The 15,111-nt window shown below is 61.0% G+C and overlaps 1 protein-coding gene across 1 annotated transcript; it reads right to left on the bottom strand.

Annotated features, from left to right (window-relative positions):
* Nucleotides 1-3,849: 3,849 nt before the first annotated feature.
* Nucleotides 3,850-14,688, bottom strand: ARHGAP33 (Rho GTPase activating protein 33; the record flags this gene model as incomplete). Its single annotated transcript, XM_084256890.1, has 19 exons — nucleotides 14,559-14,688; nucleotides 14,394-14,478; nucleotides 13,942-14,022; nucleotides 13,701-13,838; nucleotides 13,186-13,278; nucleotides 12,507-12,629; nucleotides 12,342-12,419; nucleotides 12,190-12,256; nucleotides 12,047-12,106; nucleotides 11,802-11,954; nucleotides 11,622-11,724; nucleotides 10,171-10,315; nucleotides 10,010-10,092; nucleotides 9,819-9,926; nucleotides 8,108-8,253; nucleotides 7,324-7,477; nucleotides 6,949-7,241; nucleotides 5,196-5,873; nucleotides 3,850-5,108 (listed from the first exon to the last, which is right to left on the bottom strand). Exons 5-19 carry the CDS (start codon nucleotides 13,276-13,278, stop codon nucleotides 3,850-3,852), a joined length of 3,543 nt encoding a protein of 1,180 aa, XP_084113016.1. The 5' UTR covers nucleotides 13,701-13,838; nucleotides 13,942-14,022; nucleotides 14,394-14,478; nucleotides 14,559-14,688.
* Nucleotides 14,689-15,111: the final 423 nt, after the last annotated feature.

Raw genomic sequence — 15,111 nt, 5'->3', positions numbered from 1 at the left:
AGCAGGGCCGGGCCGAGCAGAGCTGGGAGGTGAGAAGGGCCTGTGTGGGCGGGGCCTCAGGGCCGGCATCCCCCACCCTGCCTCACCCACCTGCCCCGCCACGCCCAGGTGCTGAAGCTGTTCCAGCTCTGCCGTACCCGCATATCAGCTCTGATGCAGGGAGGGGAGCTGGCACCCACTGCGACCCTGGGCCAGTGGCAGGGCTGCTCTGGATGCGGCCTGCGTGGCTCCCTGCGGCTGGCGCGGGCGGACAGGTAACCGTCCACACCCTGAAGCTCCCCCATGCCCCACTCCCAGCTCCCCCAGACTTACCTTGGGCTGCCCTTTACCCCAGGGCACTGAGGCCAGAAGAGATCAGGAGATCCCCCCAGATCCCAGCCTTGGGGATCGGCTGGGTAAGTGGGAGAGGGTGGGGGAGGGTGGGCACCCTGTCCTCTTGGTCCCTCATCGCCCCACTCCCCGTCCCCAGCTGAGCAGCCTGTGGCCACTCGGGCTGGTAACAGGCGTACCCCTCGCGGACCCCAAGGAGCTGCAGCCAGCCCAGGGCGAGCCAGACCGCACCTACGAGAGCAGCTCCCACACCTTCATGGCCAAGTGAGAGACCCCACCCCGGCTTCTGCCCCGCTGTCCAGAGATCTGGGGACAGGGCAGGCCTCTTTCCCGCGCAAGGAAAGCCCACTCGCTCAGACCTGCCCCCTTCCCCCCATCCCTGCTCTCAGCCTCCTGTGGCGGGGCCACGCGGTGACAGTGCGCCAGCTGAGGGCCCCCGGGACCCCGCCGGATGTGCTGCTGGCCGACCTCCAGCACTGCAGGTGCCCGCCCCAGACCTCCTCGGCCTCCTGCCTGCCCTCCCGAGCCGAGCGCGTCAGAAATGGGCCTGGGAGAGTAGCCACGGCGTGGGCCCTGCTCCAGGAGTGGCCGTCCCCAGCGCCACCGGGAAGCGGGTTCCCCATTCCGTGTGCTGTGTCTTAGAGGCCTCGGGGAGGGGGTGGGTGTAGGCAGGCAGACCATGGCTGGGCACAAACTGGGTGCCAGGCTGTGCTCCCACGGCCTGGTTCCCTGTCTGGCACTGTGCTGACCGTCAGCCCCTAGCACAGGGTAACCTGTGCCTGTGCTGGCTGGGGCCTCCTCATAAATGGCCCGCTCTCCTCTTGCCCAGCACCCTGCAGCACCCCAACCTGTTGCTGCTCATGGCTTTGAGCCCCTCGGTGGACCTGTTGGGGCTGTGCCTTCTCTTTGAGCCTGTGTGGCTGGGCTCCCTGCACGCAGTGCTGCACTCCCGGGGACCGAGCGAGGGGGGCGCCAGCGCCATGCCAGGCCTTCAGCCTGGCCGCCTGCTGCTGCAGGTGCTGGACGCCCTGCTGTTCCTGCAGGCCCGCCAGCGTGCTCACGGGGGCCTGAGCTCCCATGCTGTGCAGCTGGTGCGGCCAGGCCTGGCCAAGGTGGGCAACCTGGAGCATGGGCGCCCACTGCACCAGCGCTGGCTGTGGTCCAGGTGAGTGCCTGCCTCGCCTGCCTGCCCCGTGTCCCATCGGCAGTCACTGACTGGCCTCTTGGCCTCCACAGGTCACAACAAAGCTACACTTGGGGCACTCTCGGCCCAGGGCTGCCCCCGCCTCCTGAACTGTACCCATGGTTACCTCTTGAGCTCATCTGTGGGGACACACCTGCCACCACCTCAGACCTCTACAGCTTCTGCCTCCTGGCCCAGGAGGTGTTCACTGGTCAGTGAGTGAGCCTTTGCCCTGCCCCGCGGAGGCACCCCGCCCTCCCGCCCAGGCCCCGCCATCATGCTTCCTCGCAGGAGAACTTCCCTGGGCCGGGAGAAAGGGGCCTGAGGTGAAGGCTAAACTGGAAGCAGGTGAGAGCCCGGTCTTGGACCCCCTGGTGCCAGCCCCCTATCAGGCCCTGGTTCGGGCCGGGCTGGGCCTAGGGCCTGCCGACCGCTGGGGCAGCCTGCAGAGTACACGATACCTTCTGCGGGAGGCCCTGGCCCAGGTACAGAACAGGTTGTCAGGGGTGGGTGGTGGCCGTGGAACCTCAGGCAGGGCCCACAGCCCCACACCCAGTCTCCTCTCCACAGGCCTCAGCTCCTGAGGTGAGCTCCCCTATGGATCGCACCACACTGTGTTCTGTACCCCAGGGCTCCCTGCCGGGTTACAGGGCAAGGAGTAGGTGGTAGCAGGTGTTGGGTGCAGCCCAGCTATGGCCCCCCCATTCCAACCAACTGGCCTGCCCCCCCCAGAGACACTGTCCTGTGAGTGGCTCCCAGAGCCAAAGCTACACCCCAGCCTATGCCCCTGTGCTGTCCCTAAGCCCTCCACCTACCCACCCCACATCCCAGGTAGGAGCAGGCCGGGCTGCAGAGCACCAAGGGAGTTTGGGGCTCTCAGGGAACCCGTCAGCTCTCTGCCATCACTCTCTGCAGGCCCTGGAGGCGCTTGAGGTCGTGGGCCACAGCGGAGTCTGGAGGGGCGCGGCATGGGACTCGGGCAGCAGCCTGACTCTGGGCAGCAGCCCCAGCCCTGGCCTCGGCCTGGACGGCAGCCCCACAGCCGGGATCAACCTGCACTGCTGCCTGGAGCCCCGCTTAACAGTATGGATGCCCCAGGCCTGTGTGACCACCCAGTCAATAACCTGTGACGCTCCATCCCAGCTTCCCCAGCTGCCTCTCTGACCAAAGACCCCCAAGCTGTCTCCTCACTGTGACCCTGCCCATCCTGCTTCCCCCAGACCCCTGCCCCGCACGCCTGCCTTTAGGACTCGGCCTCTGTGCTGGGGACCCAGGGCTCTGTGCGGCAGTTAGAGGAGGTCCCAGCTAAGACACACCAAGCCCTGCAGGGGCTGCCCTGCAGGACCCCCAGCAGTGTGAACCCACCCCTGCTTGCTGCCCCACAGGGAGGCTTCCCACCCCCTGGTGCTAGAAGGAAAGGCACCAGACCAGGTGAAGCAGAGTGCCCTGAGCCCATCCCTGCCCCGTCCTACCCTCCCAGGCCCAGCCTGAGCTCCATGGCCACTGGTGGCAGCTCGTCTTTTTTCCTGCAGGCGCCCAGCACTGAACTGATCAGAGGAAGTCTCTTCTCCAGCCTGCAGAAGTGAAAAATGGGGCCCTGGTGGGGTGGAGGCGGGGGCTTCTGGGGCCCTTCCTCATTCCTGAGGTGTAGCCCTGGGTCTGTCCTGACCCCCTGTCTCCACCCCCCCAGGATGGATTTGCTGGAGGAGATCCTAGCAGAGCTGCGAGGCGGGGGCCAGCTCGCAGACAGGCCCAGGCCTGACCCCACCCTTGATACAGATTCTTAGGACACTCATGGCCCCCTCTCTGCAGATCACCCCTCCCAGGCCCCAGGAATGACTCCCCCACTTGGCACCCGCTGATGTGACAAAAAAAAAAAAAAAAATGCTAAAGCGCCCATCTGTGTCTGCCTCTGGTCACTGAGCCTGGCCCCAGCATGACACCTGCAGCCACATTCTCACCATTTTTATTCATTAATTTTGTCAGATGGTTTAGTGGGGTGTGTGGGGGGAGACTGGCAGGTGCTGTGCCCCTCACCCCCTGTGCACAGATCAAGACATGCTTGGGGCTCCTGGAGGGAGCGGGAGGACAGCTTCAGCCCAGCCCTCGGGTTTGTGCGAGAGCCCCCAGGATAGAGGATGGCAGGGGCGTGGGCGCACCCTTCAGCCCAGGGTAGGGGAGCTATGACAACAGGTTAGGGACCCACATCAGAAGCAAGTTACAAAGTTAGAAACCTGGGCAGGGGGTCAGGAGCTCGAGAAAATACAAAACAAGGGTTTGGGCTGGACCAAGATCATGAGGGGCAGGGAAGGAGGAAGGTCTCTCCCAGCTCTGACTTAGCAGTAGCTTCGGGTCTGGCCCTCAGAGTGGAGGGACCAGCTGGGAGTGGGGTAAGGAGGTGGGGGACCAGCCCCCTCCCTTCCCTGCCCCCTATTCCTGTATAAGGACCCTCGGTGATGCTCACCCCCTCTCCCATAGGCTGGTGGGGCTGCCCTGTAGAGCAGGAGAGGCTCAGAAGGGCCCCAGGGCTCATGCATCCTACGAGGGGTGTGGGGACCCCAGGGGGCCCGCTGCTTCAGAGGGAGGCGGGGGGCCGGGGGGCCGGGATCTGAACGGCTTCTGGGGTGGGCAGGTGGAGAAGAGGAGCAGGAAGAGTCAGGTGAGGGACCCCTGGGACCGAGCGCTAAGTTGACATAGAGGGGTTCAGGCCGAGTTGGGCGCCGGACAGAGTGCTGGGGGGCCGAGTAGCCAAGGTGGTCGTGGGGAAAGCAGGAAGGGGGAGGGGGATAGCTGAGCAGGAAGTCGGGGGACCTGTGAAGTGGGGGTGACTGGCCAAGCATGCCATATGAGGCATTGAGCCTGTCAGGGGGCATGGAGCGAAAAGGACTCCAGGACCGGGTAGGGCCGGAGTAGGGGGGCCCCTCACCTGCCTCGATCTCATAGTACAGATTTTCTCCCCTGTCGAGTGGTGCAGGGGGACCCAGGGGGCTTCTCCAGACCGGGGCTGGGGAGTTGGGCTGGAAGGATGGGGAGCCCATGGGGTATAAGCCTGGCTTGGGGACTCCCAGAAAGGGGGGCAGGCACTCCCGGGGGACGGAGGAGAAGCCTGGGGTAGGAATCTGTGAGGAGACAGAACATGGGAACTGGGCTGCTGCCTCTGGTGTGTCCCTGGGCCCCCCGCCCATCCTGAGCTGGGCACTGACCTGGGCAGGGCCTCTGAGCCCCCTCCTTGAGGTCCCTATGGGCCTCTGGCTTCTCACCAGGCTCCCGTCACTTTGCTGCCTCGGTAGGGAGGGTGGGGGTCCAGGAGCCCAGGCACCTGGGTGGGCTATGGAGTGGGGGGGTGGCCCACTCCCCGAGGTCACCAGGGGCTCACTGCCTACCTCCAGGGATAGTGAGCGGCGGAAAGGGGAGCGGGAAGCAGGCGGGGTGGTCCCATGCTCCTGCTGGCTCTGTCTCTGGGCCACCTGCTGAGCCCGCTCAGCCAGGGCCAGGGCCATGAGGCGTGCTGGGTTCTTGGGGGGTGGGGGTGGGGCTCCCCCAGGGCGCAGGAGGGACAGGGGCGGGGTTGGTAGTGGTGAATCCATACCAGGACCTGGACAGAGAGGAATGGGGAGGGGAGTCAGCTGCGTGGTGGTGCAGTCTCGGGGCGAGGGTGTGGGCTGGGCTGAGCAGCACTCACCATGCTGACCTTGGGTTCCCTGGGAACCAGGCAGTGCCAACTTGCTGCAGATCTCCTGCTGGCAGGTGTCACTCAGCTGGGCCTCAGCTCCACGCAGCAGCAGGGGGATGAGATGGGGCCGCAGGCCTGGGTTGGGGCTGAGGGCTGGTGTTGGGGTGACTGAGCCAGGTGTCCCCCCAGCTCCTAGCAGCTCCAGGACAGCGGGTGGCACCGACACAGCCAGGGGCTCTGAGATGTCCAGGGCAGTGGGCGAGGCAGGGCTGGTGGGCCCTCGGGGTGAGAGGGCCTGTGGGGTCACCCTGGGTGGGAAGGCAGAGGCAGAAGCAGGGGGTGCTGGGCTGGCAGGAGGTGCGGGGTCCCCTGGGGTGGGGCTGCTGCAGCGAAAGGTGAGAGGATCAAAGTCGAGTCCCCGAAGCCCCTCCAGGCAGCGGGGTGGGCTGAAGTCCAGCTCATCACCATCATCTAGCCAGGCTGAGGTTCGGTGTGAGGGTGAGCCGGAGAGTGCTCCCAGCCCGGCTGCCGAGGATGCTGAGGACGAAGACTTGGAGGAGGAGTCGGAGGAGGAGTTGGAGGAGGATGAGGAGGACAGGCTCTCGCAGGAGCCAGCAGGTGCTGGGCCCACAGGGAAAGCGTCGCTGCTGGAGTGAGGTCGCCGTAGCCTGTGCAGCCTCTGGAGGCCTGGAGGGCAGTTAGGACTCAGAGGTCAGAATTTCACACCACCCAGCAGGCCGGGGAGGTAACATGAAGAGGCACTTCCCGGATAGGGTCACAATGGCTGGGAGAGAGTCAGAGCTGTTCAGACTCAGGGGTGATAAAGGAAATAATGGGAAGTCCGTGAAGAGAAAGTTCCAGACCCAGGGGAAAGAACCAGGCCTGACAAGCTGCCCGAGATGGGTTTTCTGCACATGGGACAGCGGCGAGCAGCTGGGGGGATCCAGCCTGAGCCAAATGCAGGCAGAGGGAGGGGTGTGATAGTGCACACGCCACAGAGCCAGGCGCACCCGGCAGGCTGCCCCTTCCTTGTATTTCCCTGCAAAGTTTCACAGTGACAGATGTGGGGAAACCTTAAAAGCAAGGGGGTGTGGGCCTCCCCAGTGGCCCAGCGGTTGAGCACTGGGTTGCGAAGCTGCCCGCAGCCTCTGCGGCGCCGGTTCGATCCCCGGCTGCTCCCCGGCCACCGGAGGAGGGTCCCGCATGGCGCGCAGACCTCTCCTGCCGCCCGCTGCTCCCCTCAGCATTGTGCTTCGGTCCTTCTGCCTGCTCTGCTCCCCGCTCTGGCTCTGGTGAATTCTCTCACCCTCCCGCGCTTCTGACTGTACCCAGTGCTTGTATAAATAAATAAATAAATCTTAAAAAAAAAAAAAAAGCAAGGGGGTGATGCTCATCAAATCTAGAGCACACCCTGGTCGCGAGGCTGCAGGGGGCAGAGGGCAGCTCACAAGGTAGCGGGGCTTTCTTAGTTCTGGCCAGGGGGTTCCTGGGTATTCATTCTGGTCTTTAAAATCTCTCCCCAAAGGACTGAAGGAAAGTCTGTTTGAAAGGAGCCCACGCGGGACAATGATCATGGTGCCGTGACCGCAGACACGCTTTATCCCACTCACTCTACCCAATGCCCAGATGAAAAGCTAAAAATAGCCCAAACAAACCCCAAAACCTAAGAGCCCCCAAACTGAAGTAGACATTCAGAGGCCAATGGGGGACCCCCACCCCTCCCAGCTCTACTTGGGTCCGGGCCTGGGCCCCCTGCACTCACCAGCCCCACTGGCTTGGGATGACAGAGACTCCTCGCTCTTGGCCGACCTGAGCGTGACTGTGTCCGGGCGGCTGCCTGCAAGGAGAGGTGGGGGGTCATGGGGGCACTCTGCTGCCTCCCCCCACCATCCAAAGCCCAGCTTCTGACCTGAGGGCTGTGGTGGGGCTCGGGTGCCCCCCAGCCAGGGCAGAGGCTTCTTTCGGGGGATGTTGGGGCCTCGGCCCAGTGCAAAGAAGGTCTTCCAGCTGCTACCCCCCGGCTTCCGCGGTTTCTCGCCTCTCACCCCTTTCCTCCTGGGGTTGGGGTAAGACAGGAGGCGGTCTGAGTTGCTAGGTCTTCGTGTCGTACTTTCCCTCCCCCTGTCATCCCTCGCACCTCTCCACGGGTGAAGCTGGAGCCTTGGGGGCTGTGGGTTCTGTGGGTGTCCCCAGCCGGCCCTGGGTGCGAGCCTGGGCTTCCTCCAGCGTCAGCAGGCGAGTGGAGGGGCCACTGCCAGCAAGGGACTTGGGCCTGGGGAGGAGGCAGCGGCCTGCGGAGTTGGGAAGGGGGACACATCGTCAGGTGGAGGGGCTATTCAAGGCCACAGGCAAAGCCAAGCGCGACAGCCCAAGCCCCGGCCCCACAGCGTGCCCACCCGGGCTGGCAAGGCATGGGGCCAGGGTGGATCAGGCGGGAATGGGTGGGCGGCAGGCAGGTGAGGAGGGAGTGAGGCAGAACGAGCTGATGAGGAGGCAGCTCCCAGCAGCCAGCAAAGGCAGCGGCTCTGGCTTCAGTTACCTCCGGCTAGAGGGCCCTCCGACGTGTTGAATCCTGATTGGGCTGGGGTCCGGGACAGGGCGGGGGGACTCTGGGTGGGGCCAGGGCAGGGTCAAGTCTGGGGGCCTCCCCCTCCTCCCGGGTGGACCAAAGACCCCAAGTGCCCCCAGGAGCTACAAGGGGTGAAGAAAGAACGATGTCCGGGCCAAGAAGTGGGGATCCTGAGCGTAGGAGCTGAAATGAGAAGGGGGGGGAGGGGAGGGAGAGGCCGGGGCGGGGTCCTCAAGGAGCCAGGTCCAGCTTCAGTGGGGTAAGGACACGGCTGGGAGCCCATCTGCCCGCCCACTGCGGCCCTGACAATGAGGGGACAGTAGCCAGCACAGCAGGGTTGGGATGGGCGTACCTGCAGGGTCGAGGCCAGCAGAGGTGAAGGTGTCACTGAACAGGACGTCCACGTGGGTGAGCAGGAATTCCACCACCACTGACTGTACCCGAACCTCCCTGAAGGCTGCTGCCCCACCCAGCCCCACTGACTCCAGCTCCATGGACCTGGATGGAAGGAGGGGGAGGGAGGCCAGAAGCCTTGAGCCCCAGTTGGTGGGTGCGGGCTAGGCAAGGTGGGAGCCAACGGGACAAGACTGCCATTCAGCATCCCTGCCCTCATCAAACTGATCACATCTAGAACTGGGTTCTTGACCTTTCCCCAAGTCTGCGTTCCCGCCTTCCCCATCTCAGTCAGTGCATTTCTGGTGACTCAGGCCGACCACTTCAGAATTTGATTCCTTTCTGTCCCTCACACCCACATTTAATCTGCATGCAACACTGGTGGATTCCACCCACAAAGTCCATGCAGAATCTAGATCTGGGCCTCCCTGGTGGCGCAAGGGGTTAAGCACAGCACTAAGAAGCAATCTGCAGCCTCTGTAGCACGAGTTCGATTCCCAGCCGGCCAGGGAGCAACCCACATGGCGCAGCAGACCTCTCCTGCCGCTCGCTGCTCCCCTCAGCAGTGTATTTCATCAGTCTGCCTGTTCTGTTCCCCACTCTGTCTCTGGTGAATTCTCTCACCCCTCAGAAACCTCTAGCCTGTACTGCAGCTCTTGTGTACATAAATAAATCTTTAAAAAAATTATTAACAGAATCTAGATCTGAATCCAGAGTGTAAATTCCTCTCTCTCCTGCCCCACTCTGGTGCAGTCTCCACCCTCCCCTGCTGGACATCACAGCAGCCTCCTCCCTGCCCGTCTCCGCCCCCACAATCTGCTCCCCACTTGAAGTCAGAGGGAGCCTGTGAACCTGAGTCAGATCAGGGCCTTCCTCACTCAGAGTCCTCCCCTCACTGCATCTCACTCCTGGTGAAAGCCTTCCAGGGAGGTGCTGGTCCCTTATCACCTTCCTGACCGTGTCATCTTCTCTTCAATAGCTTGCTCGCTCGCTCATTTGCTCACTCACCTCCAGCCTCCCTGGGGTTCCCCCAGCACACCAGGTACTGCCCAGTCCCAGGACCTTTGAACTCTCTGTTCCTGCTGCCTGCCTTGCTCCTACCCAGTAGCCACACAGGTCCCTCCCTCACCTTCTACAGCTCTTGACTCAAATGTACCTCCTCAGCAGAGTCTTCCCCATTCACTTTATTTAAAATAATCAAAGTCCTTCTCTGTACTCCAGGTCTCTTTATTTGTGCCCCTAGTTCCTTTACCCATCGTCTGATGTTCCACCTATTTTTTAATTTATCTGTTTCCTCAGGAAAATCTGAACCCCTCCAGGACAGAGAGCACCCCTGTCTTGGTCATCACAAAATCTTCTGGGGCTCACTCTGCTGCTGGCCATAGCGGACTTCTACAGAAACTTCCCTATTTAAAAATTTCAAAATGCCATGACCCTGCACATCTCCCTCCTTGCTTTGTAATCTGGGCACTCAGCACTGTCAGACAGCGCTCTGGATTTTTCTTATTGGTGCTGCACTGCCCGTGTCCTCCGGGGCATGTGAGCCCAGGATCCTGCTTCCTGCTGTGAGCACAGGGGCTGGCACAGCACTATGAACAAATGCTGGTGGCTTCCTGAGCGGGGCCCAGCCACTGGAGGAGCTAAGGCGGGCTGATGAGCCGCCAGCTTACCGTAGTAGGTTGGGTGCCCAGACGATGGCCAGGTTGCGGGCATGCATGCTTGTGTTGGCGCTGTGTCTCGCCATGCGGGCCAGGTGCCTCAGCAGGTACTCCAGGGTCCTGAGGTGGGAGCAGAGGGGGACACCTGAGCCACATGTCCCTTGGGATGCTATCACAGCCCTTTCCTGCCCCTCCTGGTTTACCTGTAGTGTGGCGGGGGCAGTTGCTGGATGACGTCATGGACACGCACCAGGCGTTCCTCCTCCCCAGGCACTGACATGGCTTCCTGAGGTTGTGAACAGGCATGATGGGAGCTGGGCTGATGTATCCCACACCCCCCAACCTCACCAGCACCCTTACTCACACTGAACTTCCCATAGAGCTGGTATGTGAGCAAGGGGTTTGGCAGCTCCCGGAAGTAGAGCTTGCAGAGGGAAGACACGCTGTGGATGTCCTGCAGGAAGGCGGGGCCGGACAGCTCTGGGATCCTCTCACTGTCAAACTCATGCCTGAGGTCCCCCGAGAGGAGGAAGACTCAGGTCAGAGCTGGCCCACCTGGCTGTGTCTGCCCCCCACCCCTCCCCAAAGTATCCAAAGATGGAGGCAACTTCCTTCCTGGGCTGCATTCTTCAGAGACAGAACCTTACTGAACCCCACAACAACCCTGTGTACCAAAGACCAGAGTGCCCCATTTTACAGAGGACACCAAAGCTCAGGGGGATGACCCTGCCTACAGTGACCCAAGGCCATCTGACTCCAGAGCGTGACCCTGTCCCTTCCACAAAGTTGTGACTCTGAAATGTCATTGGCAAATAGCTGAAGCTGCAGCAGCACCTGCCCACAACCCTCCCTAGTGCCCCGCTGCTTTAAGTACTTTGTGCCTGCTTTCTCACCCCCTTCAACCTCCCCCGAGGAAAATTCCCAATCTTAACTGTTGCCCAAAAGGTCTATACATTCTGCCCTAGTTACTTCTTGACAATCGGCTCTCCCCTTGCACTGGCTGGCCCCGCCCCTCTGGATGCGCTGAGAAATTCCGAGAAATTCGAGAAATTCCGCAGGGCCTGTTCCCTCACCTCCAGGGCTTGGTCGCTCTCCAGAGGCCTTCTCTGCCCACCCTGTCTAAAACTGCAATCCTGCTTTCTGCTCATCTCCTCATCCCAGTCTGTTGCTTTCCACAGCTCTAGCCAGCTAGAGCAGCCTCTCTCACTGACTTGTCTCCCTCCAGTGTGTGAGGCCCAAGGGAGTGGGTCTCTGCTCATCTCAGTCTCCACTGCATCTCCAGGGCCTTAGGCTTGGCAGGTGGCAGGTGCTCAGTAAAGACTGATCCTCTGCTTCTAATATATATATTTTTAAGTTTTTTTTATTGATTTATACATACAAGAACTGACCAGAGGTGGGGGTGGTGGTGAGAGGATTCACCAGAGACAGAGTGGGGAGCAGAACAGGTGGATCTACTGAAATACACTGCTAAGGGGAGTAGCGGGCAAGACAGGAGAGGTCTGCTAAGCCATGTGGGTAGATCCCTGGCCGGGGATTAAACTCGTGCTACAGTGGCTGCAGACAGCTTCATAGAGCTGAGACTTAACCCCTTGTGCCACCAGGGAGGCCCCTTGGATCTAATATTAATTCTCTCATCTTCCAGGTCTCAGATGGGGTGACACTTCCTCAAGGAAGCCCTCCCTGGCCCTGGTCTCAGTCCAACCTGGCTCTATGCCCTCCTAATTGCTGATAAGTCTGCGTCCCCGGCACATGGCATGGGGACTGGCGTGGGGAAGGTGTTCAGACAAGGTGGAAGGGTTTGGTGGAGGGCCTCACCGCAGCCTCTGGATGTTGGATGACACGCCTGAAAGCCGGTAGATTCCATCCACCACCCCGTGGGCCTCAATGAACTCCGAGCAACAACGAAGCACCTGGGGCACTGGCAGAAAGTTGGGGGTCAGGGCAGGCTGTGCCTTGGGTGGGTAGGGTGGGTCGGGCAGGTGGGCTGGGCCTTACCGTCCTGGCCTGAGTTGCTGAGGTGCTCTCCCAAGTCACAGCCAAACACCCGCTGCCGCAGGATCCCCCGCTGCCGCAGACGCTGCCGAGAAGGCCGGGAACGCATGAAGGTACGGAGCAGGCCAGCCAGCTTCCCACGTGGTCGGGGAACAGCTGTGGGGGAAACGCAGGCCACACAAGGTCAGGGCAGAACCAGTCTGGCGGGGTAGGAGGCAGAGGCCTGACCCCCTGCTTTCATTCATTACCTGAAGTCAAAGAGGAGATGCCCTGGGGAGCTGGAACACCACTCAGGGGACCATCAGCATCTGAGGGGTGAACAATGGTTGGAAAGGATGGATGGGAGGCAAAGGATGCAGAAGGGCCTCCCCTCTTTGCCCATGGCACTCACCCCCCTTCAGTCCTGGACCCGGCCGCTCTGTGAACAGTTCCACACACTCACTTGGGAAGAAACCAACCTGAGAAAGACTCAGGGTCAGTGACCGGCCCAACCTTGCGGGCACAGCGGCCCCACCCCACCTGTCCATCCTGAGGCAGGCTCACCTGGAAACCTCGCTTGCCCCGCCACCAGCTCCGGTCCTCCGTGGGTGGCATGTCAATTACTGAGACAATGTCTCCCACCTGCAAGCAGACAGGCGCGAGGAGGGCAGGTCAGAAGGAGCAGGTGGAGTGGCAAGCCCAGTTGGGGTCTGCTCCCGACACACTCACCTCGAAGGACAGCTCATCTGGTGCCTGGGCTGTGTACCGTTTGATCACGTGGGCAGCGGCCACCGCAGGGATATTGAGGGAGGCCTCCTCACTGAGGAGCAGTCGTCGGCCATGGTTGTCCAGCTGAGGTGGAGGGGATGTGGCGGGGAGAGGCCAGAAGGTGATGATAAAGACAGAGGTTCCACCAGGCCCGGTGGAGGCCATTGCCTGTCCCCCATCTAAAAGCCCCTGTCACTTGGAGCTACTCGTCAACACTGAAATGCTCGCCCCTTCCAAAACAAAGCCGCTTCCTTCTCTTGTGTGGCCCAGGTCTTCCCCGCGCCCTCGTCCTCCGCACATTTGCTCTCTAAAGACCCGCTGGTTTAAGTCCCTCGTAAGCAGGCACTTTGTGAGTTCCAGTCAAACCTATTTTTAACTGACATACCTTGAAATCCTCACATCCCCCAGAGCCCAATACCTGCTAAAATGCGTGCTCGCTCGCTCGCTCTCACAGGCATGCGCCCACACAGACACTGAAATACCAGCGCCTCCTCCACTCCAGCTCCCTTCTTTCCTGTGCCCACCCACACACCCACACGTGCACGCACACATGCGCGCACACACACTCTCTCTCAGGCTGGTTCTTGCTCCTCAGACACCCCTCACCCATTCCTAATCTAAGCCCCCCTGCTGGACCCACCTCCATCCAGGTGAGCACAGGCCCACAGTTGAGGTTACTGTCCACCAGTCCTGACAGGGTCTCCAGGTACTGCAGCAGCAGTGGCACCAGCATCTGGGGGCAGATTGTCAGGGTGGGCTCTCGGGAGGGGGCCTGACGAGAGCCCACTGCCCTCCTGTAAGCCCTGGGCCCTCCCTGGGCAGGGCTGGGATTCCACCCAAGTGCACGGTTGCTGCTCTGCTGCTAAGCCCCGAAACACTGCCATAGCGGCTGGCAAATGGGCTGTGCCAAGCTCTTATGTGCCCTCATTGGACTGGTTACGTTAACCGAGTCCTGGGAAGCTCCCCATGATCCTAAAGTTAAAGGGAGCTTCCAGGACCCTGCTGCAGTGCAGTGCCTGTCCATTTGGACTGGCCAGTATTCAGGTCATGCCAGCGTTTTAATATTCATCTATCCCCTCTGCCTTGATGGCTCCACACGTGTCTGATGAGGACACACCAGTGGATGATGCAGGGGCTGGGACAACAGCAGGTTACCTGGGCAGCCCTGGCACCCTCTGGGGGTGGGGGAAGCTCTGGAAGGCAGGAAAATCTCCGGTCAAAGATGCACCGGTGGAGGTGGGCATCCAGGGATCGGAAGTCATCATAGCTGCGGAGGACTGGCCAGGAACGGCCCTGCAGGGTTGGGAAGGACGAAGCAGCAGTGGTCCCATTACAGTGAGCTGAGGAGCATGGTGACCAGTCCACAGGGCTAGATGAGAGGCAGGGGTGGCCTCACCTGACAGGTCACCTGTACCCCAAACACCAGTTCATTCTCTCCAGAGAAGCTGGGGCCTTCACGCTCTGGAGACAGCAGAAGCTGCAGAGGGAAACAAAGGCCCAGGTGAGGGCCTCACTTTTGCCCCAGTGCTGACCGCACCAGGTTGCCACTCTGGAGGGATGGGTCTGTCTCGCTACGGGCCCTTCCCAGGGTGGGGCTTGGTGGCGTCTCTCTCAGCATACAAGGTCCTGGCACAGAGCATACAACTAACAAAGAAATAGTTGCTGAATGAATAAAAGAAGAAATGAATGCGCAAACAGCTTTCCCCCTTCCCCGCAGTAACTACTGCCACTGGTTGCTCAGAGAACTGGAGCAGCCAGTCCCAGGGATAGTTTCAGTGGTAAAGTGGGAGATATTTCTTTGGCGTTGGGTGGGATCTAGCCTCCCACCTGGGTGTAAAGCCCCCATACCTGGATGTGACCAAAGTCAACATTCTCGTAATGGAAATGGGCACAGTCAGCCAGCCGGGGAAAGGGACCTCGAGGAGCTGAGAGCCTGCAAGACAGGTAACACATCACTGGTGGCTCCTGTGCTTGGCCTCCCCTCCTAAGCTGAGCCTCTCCCTCACCGCTCACCTTTTCCCAGGCTTCCCCTTCACACTGGGCCCCGCAGTGGGGGGCAGGGGCTGCACCGAGCCCTCCCCTGGGCCATCCAGGCTGTCAGTGCTGCGAGCCTGTGGAGCAGAAGAAGAATCAGAGGCCCCCAGAGATGGGGCAGCAAGACAACAGGAGCATTGTTATCCAGCAGCCTGGGTCTAGAGGTCCAAACTGCTCCACACGCTGCCCTGAGGATGCAGTCAAGGGTATGTCGGGGAGGTGAAGGCTGGGCTGAGGACAGTCCTGCTTATTCGTGTGTGGTCTGGGGTGGGAGTGGAGGAGCATGTGCCAAAGGTGAGGCAGGGAAACAGCCTCAGCAGCTGGTTCCATCTCTGTTTTAAAACCTCCTGTAGCCCTGGTAGAACACAGTGATCTTCCATATGTGCCTCTCCGCATCTTTCGTCAATGTCTGGACAATCAGTCTTATTGCTCCCAATCTCTCCCTTCCTGACAGCTTCTTCATAGTAAGTGCATGCTTTTCACAAAACACAAATTGCCTCTGTATCTCTAGAGATCACACACGTTCAGTGGC

This window comes from Talpa europaea (genome assembly GCF_964194135.1).
Source record: "Talpa europaea genome assembly, chromosome: 16".
Classification (NCBI taxonomy): Eukaryota; Metazoa; Chordata; class Mammalia; order Eulipotyphla; family Talpidae; genus Talpa; species Talpa europaea.
The sequence above is the reverse complement of the archived record's forward strand: the minus strand, read 5'-3'. Positions and strand labels throughout refer to the sequence as shown.